Raw genomic sequence first — 26,086 nt, forward strand, 5'->3', positions numbered from 1 at the left:
CGCCCTCCATCAAGGGAAGAGTAGTGCAGGTGCTCACCGACAACACCACCGCCATGTGGTACTGCAACAAACAGGGCGGGTGGGTTTGTGGACCCTATGTCAAGAGGCTCTTGGCCTGTGAACATGGCTGGAACATGAGGGCATGGCCCTGATGGTTCAAACACCTGGCAGGTTCTCTGAACGCCAGGGCGGACAAGCTCAGCTGTCGGTGCATGATGGATCACAAATGGCGTCTTTACTCGGAGGTGGTACAAGTTCACTTTCAGCAGCGGGGGGAGAGCCTTGTTATCTCTGTTAACCACTGATGAGAGTGCTCAATATCAGCAATTCTGCGCGCTGGAATTTCCAAGGCGGCATTCGCTCGTTAATGATTTCAATTGCCAGTGCTGAAGAAGATCAGGCTCGACTAGCTCCCGACTGGGCATGAAGAGTCTGGTATCCCGAGCTCTTGAGCATGGTCATCGATCCTCCGATCAGACTGTCCCTTTGGTAGGATCTTCTGTCGCAGCAGCGGGAGACGGTCCTCCATCCGAACCTGTCCAGACTCCACCTCCTTTTGTAGAGATTGAGCGGCGGCAGTTGACAGCTTTTGACCTTCCACCCGAAGTCTGTAATGTCATCTTGGCAGCCAGGCGTCCCTCGACCAAGTCTGTATACGCCTGTAGATGGAACAAGTTTGTGGCATGGTGCGCAGCAAAGGTTGTGGATCCCCTTTCTGCCCCCTTTCAGAGGTACTTTTGTTCATCCTCTCTTTAGCCTAGCAGGGCTCTGCCATGGGTTCTCTTGGAGGCTATCTTTCCGCCATATCTGCCTTTCTCCGCTTTCCTGATCAGCCTTGTCTTTTCAAGTCCCCTATTGTAAATAGATTTCTGAAGGGCATTACTCATCTCTTTCCTCCTTCTCCTTCCGAAATGCCCCAGTGGGAGTTGGATCTTGTCTTAACGTTCCTTGTGTGCTCCCTTTCAGCCTCTATATACCTGCCCTATCAGGCTCCTGACTCTGAAAACTGCCTTTCTTGTCGCCATCACCTCTGCTCACAGAGTGAGTGAGCTATAAGCTCTGTCCTCCAAACCTCCTTTTTTGTCTTTTCATCCGGACAAAGTAGTCCCTCGCACAAGGCCCGCTTTTCTTCCCGGAGGTTACCTTTTTCTACATTGGACCATCACTCTGCCCACCTTCCCCCCCCCCTTTGCACCCTTCTAAAGAGGAGGAGAGATTCCACCGTTTAGACCCCAAACGTGCGCTGTCTTTCTATTTAGACCACACAAAAGATTTCCGGGTGGAGTATCCACTCTCTGTTGGGTATGTGGGCACCAAGAAATGTCGGGCTGTGCAAAAGTGCACCTTCTCTCGATGGGTTGTCCTATGCATTAAAATCTGCTACTCCTTAGCTAAAAATGAAGCTGGCTGTGTGCCCATTCCACCAGGACTACGGCAGCTGCTACTGCTTTGGGGCATGGAGTCCCAGTCCTTGACATCTGCCAGGCAGCCACGTGGGCATCTTTGCACACATTTACCAAACATTATTGCCTAGGCAGTCAAGTCCGTAGAGACGGCTACTTTGGTCGTTCTGTTCTCCAGGACTTTCTGGTGTGAACTTAGTTCGCAGACCCACCTCCGGGGTTGGCATTGCTGAGGTATCTGTTCTAAGGTAAGGAATCCATAACTACAGTCTCTTTCAGATAAACATGTTACCTCCCTTTGGTAACAATGTATCTGTAAGAGACATGTTAGTTATAGATTCCTTACTGCCCCACCCATCCTTCCTGTTCTGTAAACTGACTTCTAGGGAAAGGGACTCCTCTCCCCCACTCCCCCCTCAAACCCAGGGCACTAGTCAGCGCGCTGGGGCGGCGTCTTAAGTAGACACTGCGACGTCATTCTGTTTACCACGATGCCAACGACGGACGCGGAGTTGACCAGTGCCACCTTCCAACGCACAGGGGTACTGCTAAAGTAAAATCTCTGGATCCAATCGGAAGTCTGCGGCTAAATCTAAGGTAAGGAATCTATTACTAAGTAACTTGTTTATTAATGCTGTTATACTGCAAGAGAATAGTGCAGATTATTTCAAAAGTATGTCTGTGTGTTTCCCTAAGAAAGTTTAAACATGAGTTCATCCTAATTGAATTTTAAATTGGCCTTTCCTTCTGATTTAGTTGCTCATAGTGCCTCAACATTCATGCCTTGTAGAGAGGGAGTGTGTTAGTAATTTTATACCTAATTACTAGAAGCTGCACACATTTTAAAGAGTGTGGCAAAATTGTATTTGTTGAACAAACCATAGGAACAACCAAGGATTCTTTTATTATAGACCGTGCGGATTTAAAATAAAATGCAGAGGGTTTTTGAAATGATTCCTATTAAAATAAAATCAGTGCAACTGAGAGTAGTGTCTAACTTCCTTAATGAGTCCAAGAATTAAAAAAAAAAGTATCTACATCAAGACAGATGAGAAAACCATTTTTTCTGGAAACTTGACTAATTTGGTCAGAACAAGATCGGTTAAAGTATAGAACTGTGACCTTATGTCAGGCTAGTGCTGACATAAACTCCAGCCTAGTTCGGGAAATTATGGTCCGAAAATAAGATTTCAGTTATTTGTGTGTAATTATAAATCCTTTAATAACGTGACTGGGAAAATTTGTTTTCTCAAAAAATAAGTGAATGTATAAAATCTTTTGAAACATTCTGTGTTGTGTGTGACCTTTATCTTAAAGGGGATGAGTGTCCCACTCGTGTAAGTTATATGGTTTAGGATTTTACCTCTCCAAACAGATGATCACAGACAAGGTCAAATCATGCATGTTGTATCATGTATAGGCATATTGTTCTCACAAACATAAAATCAGGATAAATATATTACATTTCAGGAAACGTCTAATTAAAATTACAGCAGTAAGTCACATGTTCTGAAGCAAACATTTGCAGAAATAAAATTCCAAACTGATGTTTTTTTTAACTGTTTTAAATCTTTTAAGGTTGATTTCCCATCAGCAACAATTGACATTGCCTATAAAGCTCCAGCGCCTGGTAATATTTCAGTGCAACACGATCTGGAAAAATTAGATAAAAATCTAAAGCTGCGACTTCTTACGATTCTTTCCAAAGACTCCATGTTTGGGTATGTGCTACTTGTGATCTATGTTTTATAGCAGTGTTATCTTAGAATGCATTTGGATTGATAAATATTTTTTAAATGGTCACCATAAGCTTTACCCAATGTTGTATATTCAGGACGGAAATCAAAAAGTTATATGCAAAAGTAAGATATATAGCAAGTCGTTGGTCAGTAGGTACAAGTTACTTAAAACCTTCCCTAACCACATGATGTGGATGGAGCATAAACATTAAAGTTGGTTAGTCTTGCATGTAACTCACCGAACACTTTCTAGTTGTAACTGTGGAAGTATCAACGTGCCAATTAGATGAAATTTCATAACATTGGTGATAAGTCACTGCCTTCAAAAATTGCTTTGGCTTTTCAGGTTTGAAACCACCTCCAGTAAAGAGTACACAAATTAAAAACATGTTCCACTAAACATTTGTGAGATTTCATTAACATCAATTGGTCATATATTTATTTAGGTGTTTTGAAAAATACATAAAATATAATATTGTAGAGTGTACATTCATCCTAAAAGTGGTCTCTTAGCACTTTGGACAGTTAATGAACGCTTATTGTTTTACAAGCTCAATGGTTGTGATTTTAGCAACCTAGGAAGCCTCCTAGGCTGAGTGGACCTGCCTGAATGAGCCTGTGACCGTGGGGTCAACTACAGATTCCTGGAGTGAATCCATGAGTTCACTGAGCCAATAGACTCTGCTATAGTTTCATACATTTATGTGAATTATAATTACTCTTTAGGAGTTTGTATTTTTTTTGCAAAGGTCAGAGTCCCAAAAGTAAGCACTACACTCCCATATTCTGTGGGAACTTAAATGTTTGGCTGCATATATTAAGATGTCATTTATATCTCATGTGATGCTGCTGCTAACCTCTGGTTTTTTTTGGTGGGGGGGCTTTGGAGTTGCATGTGAACATCCTCTAAATGACTAAACCCCACATCACCTCCTGGGTGACTTTTTATGGCAAAACAATACTTCAGCAGGAAAATAAACTAAGCATGTGAAATACATGAGTGGCCCCATAATAATTGGTCATGCAGCCCACTCCATTCAAATAAAACAAAATCATTGTGTGTACCAATGTGGACAGTAAACCGATGCAGAGACTCACACATAACAAAAAACAGGAGATAGTTTCAAGTGTGAAACAAGAGTTTACCCGTCTGCTTCTGAGTGAGCTGTAAGACCAATTATTACAGGGCCACTTGTGTGTTTCACTGCAGGGTGCTTCCACCCGATCCTGTACAGGTGAATGTCATCTGCATAATTTCACCTTTTCAGATAGGTTTTAGGAACCCACATACAAGAATTGATGCAGGTTCCTTTATGCCTATGCTACATTTGGTATGATAGTCTGATGACCTTGGTCCTGAAAAGACCCAAACAGTAATTATGGGTTGAAACATCAACCTCCGTCCCCGGACTCATCCTTGTATTTAAGTTACATGTGTGATATTGCATATGATGAAAAACAAATCCCATGCTGTTTATTTGACAGTTACATGTTTTTCACTTGAGCACTGCATTGTCTGTACTATCGCTATATTTTGTATGTATCTTACTTTTAGATCTTTGCTATAAGTGAAAAGAAGGAATATTAAAAGATCTGCCAAGAGAAACTTGACATGCATTCAATGGTTTTTATTCATACTTGGCATGTGAATTTCCGATCTAAACCAGTGAATCTCACAGGACAATTGTTATAGTCACCTTTTGGGAAGGTTTGGAACTCTTATGCGGCCCACAGAAACAATACAGTACAGCATTGCAGAATACAAAAGATTTAAGATATAGAGCCAATTTTTAATTTGTGTAATCTAGACATTACTTTAAATGGATAACAACAACATTAATTAAAAAAATAGCTATAACTATAACATCATAATCAATACAAGTGTAAAAAGCATTTAAAAATCAATATCTGGCATACAAATCATTTCATTCGGAGGGGATAATAAGTCTAAATCGTCAGCCGTTGTTTGAACCTGATAATTCAGTAAGTGGGCTAAATAATTAGGAGTGATAGAGAAGCAGTGCAGGACAAATAAAAAATATGTTTTAGTTCTTGGGCACCATAATTACAGAAATGACATATATTATCCCTGCTGGGTAAATGATGCCAGCTGGCAATTATAATCTTTAATGGTAAAATATCGAGACGTGGTAGGGACCAGTAACATCGAACACCATGATCAATATTCCAAGTTAAATGTTGCTGAGGCTTTCTCGGATTAAAGGAGTTCACTATCTTGTTAAATTTAGATTTTTTCCTACAATGATCAGCTTCTAAATTTCTGCTCAGATTTGAGGAAACCTACTTAATATGGACTTTTAGTCGCTGCTCTGTAAAACAGGGACTTTTCTTACTTTAAAGTTCATAAAATGTCTTAATGACGTTACATCACTTAATAGCTGAAAATCCCAGCTGATCACTGCAGAGAGACCTTGTACAAAGGCACTCTTTAGTCAAAATTCTAATCTTGAAGAGGCGCCTGCGCATTAAAACCACAAAGTTTCCTCAAATTTAACCTTTCTGTCTTATCGAAAAAAATGCAATATCTTCACATCAATTAATACAAATGCATAAATCAGGGTGGGTGGAATTTTTGACGCACACACACTAGCACACTCTTGTTATCCTCACAGCATTACAAACGGCCTTAGCCTGTTTGCCTGTGATTTAGCTTTACTAATACTCTAAAACATATGATCTTTATCATCCAAGTTTCTCGACATGATTTTCCCCAGAAAGGGGTATGACTTAACTACCTCTAGTTTTTCTTCACCCAGGTGCCAATTGCAGTATTTCTTTTCTTTTTAAAAAAAAACATTTTATTAAACATTTTTACAAGAGGAAAAGAGAAGAGAAAAGTAGATAAGTGGACATTTGCAAATATTGAAAACAAGACAGTGGTTTTGGGTAGACATGGAAAAAAAAGGAAAACAATTATGGCTTAATTCGTAATTTGTAGTAAATCCATAGTTTATCCGCTTGCTCCAGCCAGATTGTAAGAGGGCCCCAGATATCAAGGCCTTTTTTCCTCCCTTTACGTCCCTTTTTGGCATATATGGCTTTTTCTAGATGGTAAGTAGCCATAAATCTGGCGAGCCACTGAGGAAAAGACGGAGATTTGGCATCAAGCCAGAGAGATGCAACACATATCCTCCATACGGTCATGGCAATGAAAATGAGGGCTCCTCCCTTAATCCTGCTAATCTCCTCTTGAGTACCTAACATTATAGTAGCGGAGTTTAATAATATGTCTAGGGAGATAACTTTGCCTTGGAAGGCCTGTATTTTAATAAGCGTAGGGAGGATTTTTGGACAAGTGGCAAACATATGAATTGAGTCAGCTCCAAAAAAAGCGCATCGACAACAAAAAGTCCCTTTTCCTGACCCCCATTTAGTGATTTTGCTAGGCGTAAAGTACAAAAAAAAATCACTGTGGAGCATTTTCAATGAGTTGTAGACTGTGTTGTTTGGGACCTCTAGTTTTGCATGCCATTTGTCCGCTATTCTTTCTAAATCATCTGGTGTCTGCAAATTTAATATAGAGTAGATGAACCCTATTGAGGGGGGTTTAGGGAGCCTAAGTTTATCAATTAAATCTATTTCTATGAACCCTGCGGATCCGCCAGTCTTGCGAACTATAAAATCGTGAACTGCTAGGTATTTAAAAGCCTCCTGTGGTGATGAACCATATCTGGCTTGTAGATCGCTAAAAGAGTAAGTTCCCTCAGGGCATATAATATCCCTGAGTTAAATAATGCCTGCCCTATACCAGCCTGAGAGATAAGAGTTTTCAAAAAGGGTGGGCAGGTTGCTATTTGCCTCTAGGGGTGTATAATAGTTGTATCTACCCAATCCCAACATTCGACGAATGTTGGTGAAAACTTTGAACGAATTTATCAGTGTCTTAAATCGTACACGTTTATAGTAGCCAAATGAGATCTGTCTGAATAAACAACCGGAGGCTTCCTTTCCTAGCAGTAACCAAAATGTAGACGGAAGGGTGTGCGAGAGCAGAGGAGACTGCTCCTTTAGAAGTTTGGTACTATATTGTAGGACCGAGGCCAATAGTAAAGTGTTATATTAGGGAATGCCCAACCGCCTTTTTCCCTAGATTGGGAAAGCTGTTTCAATGCCCGCCTTGGTTGTGAATATGCCCAGATAAAGTGTGAGAAGATTTGTTGAAATATTTGAAGTTGAGTCTTACTAAATTCAAGGGGGATAGCCCGAAAAAAATAGAGTAATTTGGGGAAATATGTCATTTTAATGACATTACATCTACCTACTAAGGTTAGGTGTAAATTGTCAATGAGTTTAAGAGCCTTTTTTGTTTCAGTGGCTAAAGGATTAAGGTTCAATTGCACAATTTCTTCCAGTTTATCAGATATAATCACCCCTAAATATTTGGCGCTAGTGATAACTCGACTATCAGTCCACATAATTTTACTATTAATTATGATTTGTGGTTTTTTTTTGATTTAGCGCGTACCCAGAGATTTTCCCAAAGATTTTTGCCTCACTTTCAAAAACCTTAATAGCGTTTTCTGGATCAGGGTTGGTAATGGCTAAATCATCTGCATATCACAGAATTTTTGTCAATTCCTTGAATGGTCATGGGAATAATTAATGAGTTATTTTCGATTTTTTTAAATAAAGGGATCTATATACAAGGCAAAAAGTAAAGGCGAGCAGGGGCAACCCTACCTAGTACCCCTCGTGATGTTCAGCCGGTCAGTAAGCCCCCCGTTTATTGAAATACAAGCCGTGGGTTTTAGATAAAGAGATTGAATAGCTTGAATTATTCTAGGCCCAAAACCCACATCAAGGTGTGCCATAAAAACGGCCAGGAGACCCGATCGAAAGCTTTTTCAGCGTCCAGCAGTATTAAGGACATCGGGTCTCCTGCCACCTGCGCCGCATCAAACAAGGTGATAGCTCTCCTAATATGCTCGGTGGTGTTTTTTTTAGGGATAAAACCATGCTGCCAGGGGGAGACCAGTGGCTCGATGATTAATGAAATCCGAGTGGCTAGGATTTTGGAATAAATTTTAGAATTGCAGTTAATATAATTGCAGGTCTATACGATCCCATATCTAGGGGAGACTTGTCCTTTTTTTTTTAAATCGAGATTTTGGCGTTTGACCAAGATGCTGGTGGTGCAATCCCGTTAAAAATAGCAGTGATTACAGCTAGAAGGGCTAGTTTTAATTCTGCGGCGAATATTTTATAGAAATCTAGCGGAATGCCATCTATACCGGCGGCCTTGCCACTCGGAAGTTTTGTTAAGGCGTCCAAGATCTCATCCCAAGTTGGAGAGGTTTCCAGCTGTTCGGAAATGCCCTGGTCCAATGGTCTTATAGGAATATCCTTGTAGTAGTTTATTTCTTGCTGGAGTATTTCAGCCGAGTTATTATTTTCTTCGTAATATAGCTGTGAGTAGTATTCTTTGAAGGCATTCCTTATTAAACAAGGGTCATTGGTCTCTATCCCAGATTGAAGTCGTATTGAGAGAATTTCATTGCTTATAACTTTCTGCCTAGTTTTTACAGCAAGGTGGTGCCCTATGGTATCACTACACTCATAATTAGCTTCGCAGGAGGCTGCGTATCTTGCAGCAGTTTTATCTAGAAGAAAAATTCCGATTTCAGCTTTAATAAATATAACTGTATTCAAGCAGTTTTCTGTATCTTGGTTTGTTAGGATTTGATGGGTTAACTTAATCTCAGCTGTTTTTAGTTTCTCTAGGAGAATGGTCATGGCTATTTTTTCTTTTTTATTTTTCCTGGCGGAGAAGCTTAAGGTTTCTCAGCGTATGCCCACCTTTAACGCATCCCAGACCATCATAATTGAGGCGGAACCTATGTTGTGTTGCAGGAATTCCCGGATCCAGGCTTGCATATGAATTCGATATCCGGTATCGTGTAGAAGGGCTTTTTCAAAGCTCCACATAGAATTATCGGTCCAATCCCCCATCCTACCAATAGTCAGTATTAGATGATTATGATTAGATAAAAAGCGGGGGGCCAAGTCTATAGTGCAGTTATTGAGTAGGGCTGATGAAATCAGAAAGTAGTCTAACCTGGCAAAAGAAAGGTGTGGGGCAGAGAAATAGGTATAGCCTGATTGATGAGGGTTGAGTTTGGACCAAACGTCGCTCAGCCCATGTGTAAGCATTAGGTTATGTATTGCTTGGAAGACTGCGGGTTTCCTTCCTTTATATTTCCATGTGTTATCCGATGCCCAATTACACGGCAAGTTAACGTTTAAATCCCCACATACAATAATTGGGATAGGCCAGTGGGCAAGCTCCCCCGAGAGTAAGTTGAAGACCGCAGGATCATCTAGATTGCTGCCGTAGATAGAGCAAAGCGTGAAGGGAAGGCTAGAAGGAAGATGGCACTCTGAAATGACCCACCTACCTAGTACATCGCTTTTAACTCGCTGAGTTTTTATAGGGAGTCTCCTTTCCACTAAGATGCTTACACCTTTCACTTTAGCTCCCTGTGTAGTGGCCCCAATGACTTTGAGCCTCAAAGAATTCAGTAGGCTCCTTTGGCTATTTTCAATATGTGTCTCTTGGCGGCATACGATATTCCCTTTTAATGAATACAGGCCCTGCATTATTTTCTGTCTTTTAGAGGGTTCATTCAGCCCACAGATATTAATAGATCTAAATCTAAGGGTTCTTAGGTTTGCCATTTGTGTGTAATAAAAAGTTTACTATGGGTTGCTGCCTTTTGAGCTTCTAATTTTCCCTTTTTTTGAAAAATTTCTCGAGTCCTGTCCAACTTTCCTTTAAATCTAAACTGAGTCAGTTCATCATGTATGTGTGCAAATGTCAATGGTGATGCATTCGGTCCCCTTGTGTAGAAGTAGTGTCCGTGAGAGTAGTGAAGGTGATTCCCCCACCCCCTTCCCCCTGTCCCCCCCTCCATGCCCTCCCTGTCCCCCCTTCTATAGAGCGATCAGGTGTTACCTGAAGGATGGTGATCAGAATGGGTCTCGGCCGCCCGTCAAGCCTGTAGTAGAGTGTAATTGAAGGCTAGACGTCCCTACAGAGTGCGTGAGCCTATCTAACTTTAAAATTTATAATTTTAAATTTATACCTGTGCTTTTTGTGTTTTTTCACAAGTGGGTATTATGGTGAAGTGGTTCCGTGATCTTTTTTTTTTTTTGCCCCCCCCCCCCCCCCCCCCCTTTATGTTTTATTCCCACCTTGAGTCAATATATTCCCATAACCTATGGTGCTGTTTTTGACTTATCTGGGGCCCTTCTTAGCTTTGACCTCCTCCAGGTATTCCCCTGCCTTAATTTCTGACAAGAAGATTTTAATCCCCCCGTTAAATATGAATTTTATTCTAGCGGGGTTGAGAAGATAGGCTTCCGCGCCATGCTGTTGATAAGGGGATATTAGTTGTCTTAGACGCCATCTTCTCTCGACTGTTTGATGACAAAAGTCCGGCTTGGCGAAGAAGTTTATACCATTAGCTCCTTTCATAGTGTTCGGACGGGCTTGATCATATATCATTTCTCTTAGAAGGAAATTTCCAAAGTATACCAGGAAGACTCTTGGCTGCCCTCTTGTGGCCGTATTGCCATTCCGCTGCCGTCGAATGTTGAAGGGGAAACGGTGAGCTCTCTGGACCTCCCGGTCCCAATCCCACCCCTTCTGGTCAGGGAAAGACTCTTGCAGGAGTTTTACAATGAATCGTCTGGGGTCATCCCCTTCTTTTCATTCTGGTATCTCCAAAAGGCGAAGATTGTTCCTTCGTTGACGATTTTCATGCTCCTCCATCTTGGTAATGATATCGGTTATACAGGCTGCATTTGCTTCTCCCATTTTTTTTACCGCAGTAGTTTCTGACTCCAGGTTTTCCGTGCGTCCTTCAATCATGGAGACCCGGTCGCTATGTCCGTACAAGTCTTGCTCAGCCTCCTCAGACCTCCTTGTAGCTTTTTGGTGGCTCCTTTGGCCGCGGCATTATCAGCCCGGACTTCCTCCTGGACATCTTTAATGGAGGCGAGGATTGAGGCAAGTGAGGGTTGACCACTGATTACAGGAGGGTCCCTAGGTTTATCCCACTTCGCCGCCTGTGAGTCATCATTGTTCAATTGATAGGACAGCTGGGAGTCCGAGTAGTCCCATCTCGAGTGGCTACGTCTTTTGGCTTTAGCTTTTGGCATTTTAGGTCTCTGTACCGTCCCGGTCTCTTTGCTATCCCCACTATCCGATTCGCTGGTGTCGAGCCCCCCCTCCTCGGAGGAAGACCCAGCACCATCCGAGACAGAAAAAAAGTTCTCAGGGGTCGTTTCTGGCGTCCGGGGTACTTGCGCGCCAGCTATAGGTTCCAGACTTAATATATAGTCACTTATGCCTGTTAACGACCTAGTAGAGGTTGTCTCTGGGTTAGCAAGTTGTGTGGAACAGGGGGCGCCAGCTTCCAGACTTGAGATCTCTGTTCTGATCTCGGAATCATCCCTCAACTCGAGGTGGTTGTGCGTGGTGTTCATGCTATTCGGTTTCTTCGGGGGGCCAGCTGATGGTTGGGGTGTACCTGCCGAGCCTGAGTCCACGTCGGTACTCCGAGAGCTTGGAGGCTCTGGCAAGTGTAGGTTAACTGACAGGTCTGTAGTAGTGCAAACAACCGGTGGCAGTACCTCTTGTGGGGATAGGTGTACGGATGGTTGTTGGCTATCGGCTGTGGCTGTCGCTTGCCCCTTTTTATTTAAAAACATTTTTGCAAGGGGTCCCAGCACACTAGTAGCAGAGTCTTTGGTCACACCCGGGTCAGCCCCCCCGAATTTGAACGCAGCTTTTTCCCCGCACTGACCTCTTGTTTTGATAGTTGGCTCCCCTCCTTGATTGATGGGTCGCGAGGGACAAGATTGCTTCTAGGCTTGGAGCCTCTCTTGGCGCCCTTCTGGTTCATCTCTGCAAGGGTTGCAGTTTTTAGCAGTGTCTGCAGTATCGCTCAGTGATCAGCAGCTGTCAGTGGCAGAGAATGAACCCCAGTCATGCTTAGCGTCCTTAAGGTCCAGGTCGATTTTAAAATAATGCCGCATGAAGTTGTAGCAGTTAACCGGGGGCTGATGCGGGTGCCTCTCTCGGACTTCAGGTCGCTCAGGGTGTACGTATGTATGTATGTGCGGTCTTATATAGCGCTCAAATTACCTTTGGGCATCTCGGCACTTGCATGGGTTACCCGTCCTGGTTTTTCCCTGTGAGATAACCCGTACTGGGCATCCCCAAGGTGAAAGCCAGGCATCCCGCCGCGGGGGGCCGTTGTGGAGATTAAGCAAGCTTGTTGCCCAGAGCTGCATAGTGTGAACTCGTGCTTAGAGTAGGCACCGAAGCGAGAATTATCGAGTCCGTGGACAATTGGGCTCCAGACCCTGCCGCGTCGGGAATCGAACCCTGGTCCCGGGTCTGACCTCTGCTTCAGGGTATGCCTCCTCTAACCAGTGAGCTACACTTCAGGGTGAGTTTTATGATCCGCGCCTCCTCCCGTGCGAGACACAGCCGTCGGTACCGCTGCAGCCTCTGTCCTCGCGGTGCTGGTCTGACCGCTGATCCAAGCATCGCAGGACACCTAGCCGATCTTTGCGTTCCGAGCAGCCGATTAGCGTTCAAACTCAGGCTGATCCCATCATCGCTCCAAGGCCGGTAAGAAAAAAAATTATTCTTCGCCAATTGTAGTATTTCAGGGAGACTGCGTTTTTAAATACCAGGATCTTGCTTTTAGAGACCTAAATTTTCAGAAAATGTGTACACATCAATTTCTGCAATATAAACTATTCAATCTCTTTGGTGTTAAATCCAGGATAAAAGGGTCATCTGGACATAGTAGGCAAGACACCTTCCTGCCCCCAATTTGGCGTATCACCCGTACGGAAGGTAAATCGGCAATGTTAAGAGAAAACCGCAGTGGAGCCAAAAGACGAGCCTCTTTCAGGCCACTTTTAGTATCAATTACCCCCCCCCCCCCCCGCAACCCCCCCCCTCCCCCACCCATCAACACTTGACACCATGTGGCAGAGTCTAAACAATAATTCAGTGCAACCGGGATCTCAGGATACCAAGATCATATAGCTTTCTCTATAATGTAGGTTGGTTAACTTTAACAGATGCTGTTGAAAAATCGATAAAGGCTGCAAATTGTCGTTAACCTCTATTTTCACATTTTAATCGGTTTGAAGTTGAAGGGCTGTGATGATATCTAAAGTCAAGTGATTTTTTCCTACAGCCAGAATTCTCTAATGGAATAATCTTTTCAGTTCCCACCCAGTCGAGTAAATGTTCTTGTCACACAAATATGAAATACATACAGCAGTTTATACAACTCATTTAACTAACCAGCTCTTTTTAAGATTCTTTATTACTGTTTTGTGTATTTTGTATTCTTTTTCTGATATTATGATAACAGCAGATTATTCACTTTCTCTGCAGACTTTCTAAGGAAGAGAAGAAGTTTTTGTGGGATATGCGATATTACTGCCATGAGCATAAAAACAGTTTACCAAAAATATTAACTAGTGTGCCTAGCTGGAATGGAGCTAATCTATCTGAAGTGTATGCGCTCATAAATCAGTGGCCTCCTTTAGCACCTGTAGATGCAATGGAACTGCTTGATTCGAGGTAAGTCAGAATGCACAAGTTGTGGTCTTGAGGTTGATACAAAAGTATTCTGGTAACTGAAAAGTATTATGTTATATTTAAAACATTTCCTATACTGTTTTCTTGAGACACTAGATTTCCAACAGCTATCATTTATATTCCTCCAGCTTTTAGTACATAGCTGGCTCAATTGTTTAGATTCTTTCCCATCTCACATTGGTTATGCCATCAAAGATAAATTACTATGTGTCATCACAGATCGGGGGAGACACAGCCAAAGATATACACTTATTAATGAATGCCTTTCTAGATATATGTACATATTTGAACAAGAATTTGGATAGCACAACACGCTGTAGTGACCATTAGAGTGTTTGTAGAGTGACTGCACAGTTAGGGCGAAGCACAAAATCATCTGCATCAAAAGGGCAATGAGGAGAAATGAAGGGAAGCAATGCAAATTAACATTAAAAGCAAATCTTCTGAAATGCTATTCTACGATATCACTTACATTGATTGAATTTGGAGGAACATCAGAACGCAGATGAAGAGGGTGAGAGTCATTGGGAGTCCCAAAATTCTTCCCTCATGCTTCACACCCTTGGTTTGTGGCAGAGTGGCATGGCCTGACCAAAATGTTTTAATAGATTGATAATGTTTGGCTCTTTGACTGATGCCGAACTTTTTTAAATCTTATATTTCCTGAGCGAGAGCGCTATTGAAGTTCTGTTAAAATGAACCAGTCCCCTTTTTCTAGTACAGATTGTGCTTTTAGAAAACTGTTTTGTGCTTACTGCAGTTTGTTAATGATGATCTTTTGTAAACCCATGCCCACTATACTATCACATTATGTTATACAATTCAACTTATTTAATCGCTTATTTAATCAGTTATGACTACACATGGATATTTTCTGGGTATTAAATTCCAAATATGCGGAAATGTTGAACTCTCACCATAGAATATGTTCAGATACCGTCATAAACAGACTACTGATGTATAAGGAGTAGTAAAAAAAAATGTTTCCTGCAAACACGTTATTCAGGTTTCTTTTTAACTTAGCAAGTGATCTCAATTCTTTGCAGGTTTGCAAATCAGGAGGTTCGTACCACAGCAGTTAACTGGATTGAAGCCTTGATAAGCGATGATGAGTTAGCAGATTTCCTTCCACAATTTGTGCAGGTGAGGATTGTTACAATGACAGATTTTTCAAAAATAATTTTGGAGCTTAAATCTCTTAAAGCTTTATTTGCCTCAGCATAATAATGCCATCTATTAGTTGATATTTAATACATAAATTTTAAAATCTGAAAATGTTGTTAAGGCCGTCATATGTGAGGGTCTGTTTGTAGCCAGATCCTTTGAAAGTAATAAGAGTACCAGAATACACTCCGATTTCCCTTTGTCCTTCCTTTTATTGGTTTAAGAATGATCAACTTCCAGTAATCATGGGGTGCCTGAATTTTCGAGCCCTATTCTGAGCACAGTTTCAAACAAGCAAACAGGAAAGTGATTTGATGTTTAAAATGCACATTGCGATTACAATTACACCTGTCCTCCGATGTTATGAGGCTCATCCATCATGTGGTATACTGTTTATCCACACGATATGTTGGTACCACCCCATGGATTGCTTTTTCTATATGTTTTCAGTGATACTTTCCTGCCCGTACAAAACCCTAATAAAAACGTCTTTGAAATCAAAAAATAATAAACATTTTTACTTATGGGGAATCTTTTAGTCATGGCCTGGTTGTAGAAGCACGTCTTCATGATTGTCGTTTTCCAAAGCTATTCATGGAAAATAAATGTTGTTTAAATTCTGTTCATGGTGTTTCAAAGGTATGTGATCAGAGATACACACCCTTTATGGTTGTGTTTGGTCTACAATCAGTGCTTAAGATCTGCACAATTTGTGATCGCTACAAAGGTAAAAGTTTCCAAAGAGAACCTTTATTGAACCGAACACAAATGCCTGCTAATGCTCGACCTTGCCCACTTTAAGATGTCTGCCATGCCTAAACATAACTCTCAGAGCCAATAACTCCAGAATACATTGCTTCTTTGTCATTGCAGCTCGTCTTAAAATATGCACACCATCTGTGTTCCATTAACTGTATATTAAAGTGTAAACAAAAATCATCTAAATCGTCTAGCTAACACTCAACATGTTTATGCTCTGAGTGCTAAGAGGCATTGTAAAACTAATGCTAATTCCTTACCTGAGGTTTACCCATGACTTTTTTTGTCATCTCTCCATGGTGATATTCTACACTATATGCTGTCATACATGGTCCTTTTTTCCACAGAAGGGCACATAATTTACAGACCGATAACAAAATGTGTGTGTTTGAGAGAGAGAGTGCTGAGTTTTTGAATAGTTTGCAGCATGTGCTGCTGTAAATCAAATGCTGTACACACTCATGCAATTTAGTGTTGGGCTCAGACATTGCAAGTAGTTTTTTCTGAAATCTACAATGCACCAAGAGACAGACATCAAGTCAAAGATAACTTTATTTGGTCTATACAAGACTTTAAAAGTACAAAAAAAAACTCAATAAATACACACATTACACACAATAGACAGATTAAATATAACGATAAATCCAAACACTAAATAAATTGCCACAGATACATATAATACCAAAATTAGGAACACATCCGTTAATACAATGTCTAAAATGAGAACATTTGTGAACATCAGTAAGCATCCCAAGTATACCTAAATTCTATTTTTACATTAAGATTTTATACACTCATGAAGATCTTTTTAGCAGCAATCATAAATCTCCCTATGACACATGCTAGATCTATGGACCGCATTTCAGTTATAAGTTCCATCACTTGGGGTCGGTTTCTAATTTCTTATTTTAGGAAGATCGGACATAAAAAAAAATGTCCACTCGGCTAATACTTTAACACAATCTAGTAAGATGTGCAAATTATCGCTTTTAACATTTAAACCACATGTGCAGTTCCACTTCTTATGTATCATGTCTGTTTTTATCTTCTCATTAGCTTAACAGGTGTTAATACCAATTCTTATCACTTCTCTTCTCAGATGACTGTCTGGAAATATATCCACATATTGGTACCCTAATTCCTTTTTCCATGGACCAGACATGAATTTGACTGATTTTTATTTTCTCCTCATGATACTTCCCGACCTACGACTTTTAACTCACTCTATGTAATTTCAATGTGTTGGTTTTCCATGCACAGCTTTTTTTCTCATCTCACTGCAGACTTTCATCATCATTTTCTTAACCTCCTTGGCCCATTTTAGTTCGCTGTACAATATTTTCTTTTTACATCACAAGGATATCTTTTGTCCCCATCCCCCCCTGTTTAGACGCCTCCAGAATCTTATCAATGCCATAGCGGCCATTGTATTCCATTACACCAAATCATCTCCATTCTTATAGCCTGGATCATGGATTATTTGGGTAATGACAATACATATTTGATACATTTACCCTCTTCAATATCCCATCTGCATTTGTCACTTAGATATAGCAGTTCACTTTCATATTGGAATTGCGATGGGATCATAGCTACAAAGGCTCTCAGGGCGGGCCTACCCGACATCTCCCCGTAGTTTTTGTTAAATTTCTTCAGGCCACTAACTGAGATCAGAGCTCGTCCTCTCAATGAGTCCAAATGGACGGCCCATTTTATTGATTTATCAAACCAGACCTCTGGATACTTGTATTCCTTTACTTCCTCCAATTTTGAGGGGCCTAGGTACCAGCTGAACTTTGGTGGTGAGTATGGAAAAAACAAAAGTTTTGTGCTTTGGTAATAAACTCAGTTTTTTGTCCTTACAGTATTCCCTAAATCTATCCAATTATCTTTGTAAGCCTATCTGTGTCTGGGCTACAATTACCAGGTTGTCTACTTAAAGGAGATAGGCTACATCATCAACATCTAAATTACTTTATTCGATTGATACAAGTTAATCATAAAAGTATGTATACATCACTGTTAAAAATGTTAAAAGAAGCATTTAATTAGTATCAGTCACTAAATGATTTCCTGGATTTGAGACACATACATAAAAAAGAGGCAACACTGTAACAGTTTAGCGGATCAGGCAGCATACGTAAAAAATACAAAGCCAAACAACATTGTCTAAATTTGTGCTTACGTAAAAGCGGAATTATAAACCTTTTACGTTGGTTACAATAAAATTTACAGAAAAAATCAGACTGTCGTGAAGTGTCATCACATGGGCAAAACCGTAGATCGTTCGAAGAAACGATACCAGCAGGGTGGCCCAACATGCAAGGCATATAACTGAGCCGAAACCTTAGCAAAATAAACCTGTGCGGTGGGATTGTTACAAAGTCCAGATAGGGGGATATCCCCTCAACCTGCAATGGTCCTTCAATATATTCTCTAACGGTTGGTTTATTACGCTGTACATTCAATCTCCCTTCTTTAGCAGCGATCCAAAAACAGGTCGTAGTTGTTTCTAGACAGAGACACATTTTTCTGGCGATTCAAATAAGCTACCCAAATCAAGAGTGTATAAAGTATCTTTCACATACTTTAGCCATAAAATGTTCTGTTCTCCTTGTACTCAAGGGATAGGCTACATGTTTGCCATCCATTTTGGGGCTGACTCCCTTAACTTCTCTCAAGATTGATGGCAGGTCGACTATAACCAAGCAAAAGAGGATAGGAGCCAGGACACACCCCTGTCATAGTCTGTTTTTGATTAATATTTTCTCTGTTTGGGTTCCCTCAGTGTGCCTGATGACTTGCACCCAGTTATTGTAGTGCACCCAGTTATTGTAGTGCACCTCCTGTATTATAGCGAGAAGATGCTTTGGGATATCCCACCTTCAGAGCTGTTTCCACTGCTTCTTTATGGTGTGCAGCATCAAAAAAGAAAATCTACATTGGGGGACCTGAGGCACCGAAATGACATGGAAGTTACTACTTTAAGCATCAACGTTTCACTGCCGACCACAACGAACGTTATGTGAGAATGACTTGAGTGGTTATGGAGAATACACCATTTGTATTCTGGGGGTAGTAGGTATGGAGAATGCAGCATTTAATTTCTGCCTCATGCAATAGTAAATTCCTGTGGTCAAATTAGCATGGGGTTTGTAACCTCTGCCTCCTAAGGGACCATTACAAAAAAGAAAGTGCTCTGCATGTAATGGCTTTAATTGAAACAACGGTTCTACTGCAACAGGACAGAGGTTTGGCACACCGCTGCACGAGGCAGTCCCAAGAGTCCACTGAGTCACCATCTCTAGCAGTCGCCAAGAACATTGACTCAGATGATGTAAAGGATGGGTCCTCCAGTAACCCATTGACCCCATTTATGTGTCTTCTCACGACTGTGTGCCGTAAGAGTCTCCAGGGCCCTGCATGAAGTCTGCTCTCATGACAGGGGACATACCAAGAGTTTCAGGCATTAACATGAAGCTCCTGGCTTAATGCCCTAAGCCTCAATTGGCCACTAAAGATCTTCCTCCACCAGATCGACCTTGTAAATAGCCTCACTCCCATAGCAAGGAACAGCCTCAAGATTCCCATGCCTTGTATAGTGAGGCTCCCAGGAGAAAGGGCTGGTAGTCTATACCCATAGTTATTGAGACCTTTCAGCACCAAAAGAGAACTTACAAAGCCAAGGCACCGAGCTTTGAAGCTGAGAGGATCACAACCATCCTCTGTAACTGAGGTGGACACTCAAATCTTACAAAGTCTCAAGTCTGATCACATCAAACCTCAGGCCAAGGAGGGAAAGAAGCCTGATAGTATTCAGAGGCCTATTTACATTCCCAGAAGCTGGTTCTATTCTTGCTAGTCCCCTCTGCAACATATAGCTATCCCACTTAAAATGTTAGCACAGCTTTGAGGAGGCTATTTCAGAGGAGCTTAGAGTCTTCCCCACTCCTAAAGAGGAAAGGCCGCACACTATCGAGTCCAAATTGATTGGCGTCCTGCAACATCCGCAATAAATAGGTTTCCACAAACCTGTACTGTGTCAAAGTACTGTCCACTGTGCCTTCAAAAGCCAGCAGCAGCAAGTCAGACAAGGACAAAATCCCCGGGATGACTGTGTGACTATGGTCACGCCAAGGCCAGAGGTGACCATGGTGGGTGTATCTCTGCCAACAAGATGGGACACACCCTTTTGCCAGGCAAAGGCATAGATCCCACCCGTTTGTCATATGTGAGAGCGTATGCAAGTACGTCTGATCCAGCGCCTTTTATTTGGTAATGCTTGTTGTGTGCAAACCATACGGCCTGGGACCTGTGATCTTTGTGTCATTCCTGACTCCTCCCCAACGCATACATGCCAGCACCGTAGTGGAGCTTGCTGATCAGTGGTCCGGCGGGGATGGGAGTGCCGCGGTCGAAGAAAGTCGGGAAACCGAAGCCGCCTACGGTAACACGCCAAAGGCCGAGAGCTGAGAGGGTTTGAACAGTGAGGGTGGTGAGGGCTGGGGCATCGGCACCAGCGTTACCTACCACTACCGCATCTGGTCCGACCCCCTGCCTTTGCTGCAAGCTGTTTCTTGGCTCAAACACCAGCTCCTAGGCTTCCGGCTCGTGTCCTCCCAGCTCCCAGCATCCAGGCCTCCTCCTGGTAGCTCAAGTGGGGGGGAGGGGGCTCAAGTGAGGTCACAAGACGTAAGACATACTGCAAATGGCTTTAAGTAATTGTGCTGTAAAAGGTTTTTTCATTCATTCATTCATTCACACTTTCTTCCCCCCTGACCACCCAACACCTATTAAGGGAAGCGTGGGGTTATAACTACCCTAAAGTGAGCAGGTAACATTCGATCAGTGAGTATTGTCCAACACGGTTACTGAATAGGATTCCATACCACTCCTCTGAATCCTTCATCCCACCACCATAACACCAGCAAAGATCATTGCAGGCTGTTGGAGCAAGTCAAGGCACTTTGTTTCAGAGGAGCAATAGAAGTTGTCCCTTCACATCAAAGATGGAGTCTATTCATTATAGTTCCTAACTCCCAAAAAGGATTAAACATTTGTGGCTAGTCCTCGACCTCATAATGTTCAACCTGTACATTAGGCCCGACCATTTTGAAATTATGACGCTGCAAGACATCACTCCCCTGCTCTCGTTGGGAGACCGTAGGGCAACCCTCCATCTCAAGGATGCCTTCTTCCACATCACTCTGCACCAGTCTCACTGCCAGTACCCCAGATTTGGGGTCATGCAAAATAAACTATTGGGACATGGTTGCATAGTGCCCATGGCTTACTAAAATTGAGGACAAAGAGTCAACAAGTTCAAGCTTGGATTAATTTAATTTCCCACTTTAGAAATGCGATGGATCATCCTTATTTTGCTGGGTAGGTTATATAGCACCTGTGAGGAAACTGGGTGTATTACATGGTGTGGTTGTGTGACCTCACTGTGTAATGCACCTACCACCCCCATTAGGACCAGTAGGTTTCATTTGTTAAACCCTCTAGCTCAACCCTAGGTAGCTGTGATTCTGAACTGCAAGGCTTACACAAAGGAACAAGTATAAAGCTTTTAAACAGCACCAAAACAAATGAAGTAGAAATATACAAGGCACCCGAGATCTGACCCCAATTTTTTTAAATAGACTGTATTTTTAGACACCACAACCAAAAAGATCCACCGGCGGGCTTCTGGAGATGTAGATTTTACAAGGCAATGAAATATGCACTTTTTGTTCAGCTGTGAACAATCATGGGGCACAATCAATGAATTTGGCGTTTAGAAATTTTTTGAGCAAATTCTTTTTGCTAGCTGTGTTACTTTGGGTGACCAACTCCGACAGGGAACCCAGTGAGAGGGACCAGTTAGGCCCTCAGAACCAGTTATCTCAGCAGGTGAAACAGTCTTCAGTCAGTTCCAGTCACTTTAATCCTATGCGGTAGGTTCCTATGGATGTGCTTCTGATGCAAGGGATACAGAATACTGAAGCTGTTCAAAGATGCTGTGGTTTAGATGTGGTTGACGGGGTCTTCCTACAGCTACTCGGTTTAGGGGCGGGGTGAGGTGGTCCTGGCCATGGGGTCGATATCTGTTACCATGGCGATAGCCAAATCTTTTCCTGGTCAATAACTCATCTTCTGGATGAACATGTTGCACTCCGGCAACCTAATGCATCGGGTTCTGGTCTCTCATGCTACACAGTGGCGGTTTGCGGCAGAATGAAGATTCTGGGCTAACAACTTTCCCTCAGCAGGCTTCTTCAGCTATTGTGACCCTGAACTGCGAACAAGAGATAAGCCAACTGACCCCTGGCTTCTTTCTTTAGCTAGGCTCTGGAGACTGCGTCTCCACGAGGAGGACACAGTAGGCACAGTCCCTTTGATTTGCTAGCCACCATGTTCAGTAGGTGCAGTCCACACCAGTGTAGCCTCTTTTTGCTGGTTCCACGCTGCAGCAGGGCAGTTGAGATCTGAGATTGGGTGCCATTTTTATGTTCAGAAAGTGCCCTCAGGTTGGATGCCATCTGAAGCCAAAGGGCTACTAGGTGCGCTCCTTCCTAATGACTACTTCATGGGAAGTGTGACATATGGCTATGCCAGGATGCACCATTCTGCCCACTCCCAACATGACAGAACCCCTCTAGGTGTCCAGTGCTCCCTAACCCAACCCAGAGGCATGGCTACCAAGGGGACTTCACGCCCCTGAGAAACCTGTTTGGCAACTGGTTTCCTCTTTCCTTTACCCAGTGCCAGCGTGTCTACCTAGACATAGGAGCAGCCCCTCTCCCAAGTGTTACCCAATTGCCCTTCAGAGGTGGCCACTCCTTTTGGGCCAACACCCATGTGGCTTCCTGCAGGACAGAGACAACACCTTTCTCCAGTGCAGGCTTCTATTGTCTCCTTTACTGTGAGTCCTTTGTTCTTCTCCTCAGAGAAGAAAACTGTCACGGGGACAGGCTCCATGTGCAACTGTTCAGGGCACAGGAGACTATAGGCAGCAAAGTTGCAACTTTGTAAAGGTTGCACACCACAACCAGCTACATCACTTTCGACTAGAAAGTTGGGCTCAACGTAACAAGTTGTTTGACAACTTGAGTATCCACTTTGGTCGCTCCTTTCAGGCCCGTGAAATATGCTGCACCCTGCCTGAGGAGTGACTGCCAGGCGGAGCCTTGGCTTTGCCTCTGCTGGCAAAGGCAAGGCTGGGCTATTAGTTAATAACACATAGTAGGGGCTTTTAAGTAAGCTAGCTTATGCCAATATGTTATACTCCAATTCAACATACACGTTTCAGGGTTAGGGCGTTCGCACTGAGGTCTGATTAGCAGGCCTCAGTGCATGGTCGATAAACCAGCATCATTAGTCCAAGAACTTGGGGTTGGCTGTACAAAAAGTCATTCCCTTACAGAGCCCACCAAGACACATGGCAGCAGCATTTCTCACATACCTACTTGATCTAGTTGAGTTCATGCTGATCACAATCGATGCCTTATGACATTGACATCTTCTGCTCACAAAAGCTTTCCCACCCCACACGTCTACAACCTCCTTTTCTCCCAGATCTTCAGTCCTGTCATATCAGCCTGGCTCTTCTTATTTGAGTCAACCACACGCTCATCGGCGTTTCTATTCTCTGCAGACAACCCCACAGCCTTTGGTCCAGACACTTGAAGAAACTTAGTGCTCTTAAACTTTCATCTATGCTTCTCCACATTGTTCCAGACTGTAACATTCTAGTGAAATAATCCATAGCAAACATGTTTGCCATAATGTGCCGAAATGCCAAATCTCTGAAATGACGAACCAACGGCGCAAAAACTATTTCATGAAACAACAAAAAAGAGAACAATAATGGCACTTGAGAAAACAGCCTCCACCAAAACTGCACCGCTAAGAACGAGAACTTTTCCAATCTAAAAAAGTGTATTTTTAATCCTGAATACTAAAGGCTGATCGTTTAAAACTTTCATGACATTAGTGAACTGCCAGCATTTCCCTCATCACTGTCCAAAATGACATCCTTTTCACGGCTAACACAGCCTTTATTTCCTCTTTGCAGCTAGCACGTTTTGGGCAGCACCATATTCTGCAGATTCACTACTGTCCAGGAAGAGAAAATTCACTGATTTATCCTTTGACTACCAATCATTGATCTACACAAAGAAACCTGCAATGGAATGGTTGCCGAACTTTGTGGACGGTCTATCATGCCCATCATCAGTGCCTCCTTAAAATGGAGCAGTCTCGCGCTAACTCAGACTTGTCCTGCCTAACCCTGTTGATGATTAACCCAACATTAACCCTACGTCATTTAATAGTTGTAGACTGTTATCTGGCTTCATTGGTCAATCTAGGGTCCTCTAGACTACTAAACACCAAACCCTCGCCACACTGAAATCAGATTAACCACTTTCTCGACTTCTGTTCTGGGTTCAATCTTCTTAGCTACTTCTTTTCTAAGTTCAACCACTTGTGAAGAACTGAGACTGCCTCAATAAACATAAGTGAATCTGAGGTCTTTCATTCTACTGTCCTATTGCTCTTTGACCAGGTGTGTTACTTCTTGGGGGTATAGAAAATGATGTCACCATACTTGTAGTCTCTTCTGGTAGGAAGAGTCGGTATGGAATGTGCATTAATTGTCCCTGTTTTGAAGTTGTTTTGTTGCCTTTCTTATTGTTTTTTTGTCAACCTTGACGCTTGCTAGACTAGCAATAAGACTTGATAGACCAGTAATGAGCTAGAATATAGAATTATTTGTATGTGTAACCCTATCATTTACTTATATTGCTGAAGTGTGGAGTTTAGGCTAAAGTTCGACGTTGGGACCAGGTTGTCATCCTTTACATTATTCTAGAGACATAGTCTCTCAAAAATGTGAGCCCAAAAAAAATAGTAGAAGAGGTTATGATAGTAACTATCTCTGGAGGCATGTTCGCCTTCCTACTATTAGGAATGTGAATAGGGGCGGTGTGGCTAGAAATTCGTCGTGTAGGAAGCACAGATCGTTGTTCCTGCTAGAGAAACCCCATCCAGTGCCATCCTGCAGATAGTGGCTGGCTCGAGGGGCATGAGCCCTCTGAGCTTCACTGTGGCCACTGACCAGCAGTAGCCGACATCTGGTGCAGAACAGAGACTCCAGCGGAGAAATGCTGGAACCATGCGGCTTCAGTCCCAAGATTGCGGCCGCAAATTGAAGAGCTGATTACCGGAAGAGCCTGACTTAGCCCAGCCTGAAACTGTTGCTACGACTATCCTGCAACAGCGAGATAATTGCGGAAGAGGTACGACCGGCGATCGGTGGCAAGTAAATAACAATGACGGCCGCCTCTCTGCAGCGACACTGCAGCATTGAGGGAGCCGCGTGCAGGAGGTGGCGACTGTGGACTGCACAGAAGCCGCGAAGGGATTCTGGCCAAATCTTCCCTAGCCAGGAGCTGAGACAGGCACGGGCACCTGAGAGCAGAGGTGATTAGAGGTGAGGGCAGCGCGAGAACTACAAAAGCGGTGAGTGCGCTGCCGAGGTTCCGACCTCCATAGGCGGCAAGCGAGAAGGACTGATGCCTGTCGGCTGCCCAGGGCGAGAGATTACATTGAGATGGCTACCGTATGCAGTGATGTTCCCTGCACAGCTGTGGGTGGCAACATCAGTTGGGGTGCAATTCTTCCAAAACCCTCAAGAGGTCTGGAGCTGACTCGACCGGCACCCACAGCCTGAAACTATCTGGCAAGCCAGATTGAAGAGCAGAAACAAAAATCATAGTATAGAGGCTCCTTCCAGAGATGAAGCACAGCAGGAGTGCCAGAAAGTGGTAGCATCGATGAGCAGCAGTGGAGCAAGACCCCCATCTACAATGAAGGATGAGGTCATGCGGGACTCTGACCGCAGGTCCAGTTCATCTCGGAACTCGAGTACAGAACTGCCTAAGGTGATGCCTGGGACCTCCAATTAAATTATCTGACACAGCCATCATGTTGGTACAGTGGCGATGGATGATTATTGTAAATTACATAGTGAGCAACGTCAGGAACGGAGAGAGATTATATCAATCCCCTGAGCCAGGAGATTCTTTCTTTCCTATTGATGCTGAATGGGAAACCTGAAGGGGCACACAGAAAAGCCCCAATCTCCTAGTTAGTGATGCACATGGGTTCCCTCAGGAGCGATGGTAGTTTGACTGAACATTTGGATGGGGGGGTCGTTGCGTACTTGTCCGTTGGAGTTTTGATGAATATTGTTTGTTAGCTGGGAAGAGTATGAGTTGTGACCCAATGGATGGAGGTGCCACGTGGTAGGGTGGAAGTCAGAGGATAGTTGCAATTACTTGAACGTAACTTTGTGAGATGGTAACCCCTATTACTTACGAGCT

General features: G+C 42.9%; 1 protein-coding gene across 4 annotated transcripts in view; it reads left to right on the top strand.

The window, feature by feature from the left end:
- The window catches only part of PIK3C2A (phosphatidylinositol-4-phosphate 3-kinase catalytic subunit type 2 alpha), a 780,848-nt gene that overhangs the window by 346,939 nt on the left and 407,823 nt on the right, over positions 1-26,086 (top strand). For all 4 annotated transcript variants that reach the window (XM_085648082.1, XM_085648085.1, XM_085648083.1 and 1 more), the window contains 3 exons: positions 2,982-3,124; positions 13,587-13,775; positions 14,840-14,936. In XM_085648082.1, the coding sequence (XP_085504208.1) occupies positions 2,982-3,124; positions 13,587-13,775; positions 14,840-14,936 (429 nt within the window). The remainder of the gene's footprint in view (positions 1-2,981; positions 3,125-13,586; positions 13,776-14,839; positions 14,937-26,086) is intronic.

The sequence above is a fragment of the Triturus cristatus genome, chromosome 3_2 (genome assembly GCF_964204655.1).
Source record: "Triturus cristatus chromosome 3_2, aTriCri1.1, whole genome shotgun sequence".
NCBI lineage: Eukaryota > Metazoa > Chordata > Amphibia > Caudata > Salamandridae > Triturus > Triturus cristatus.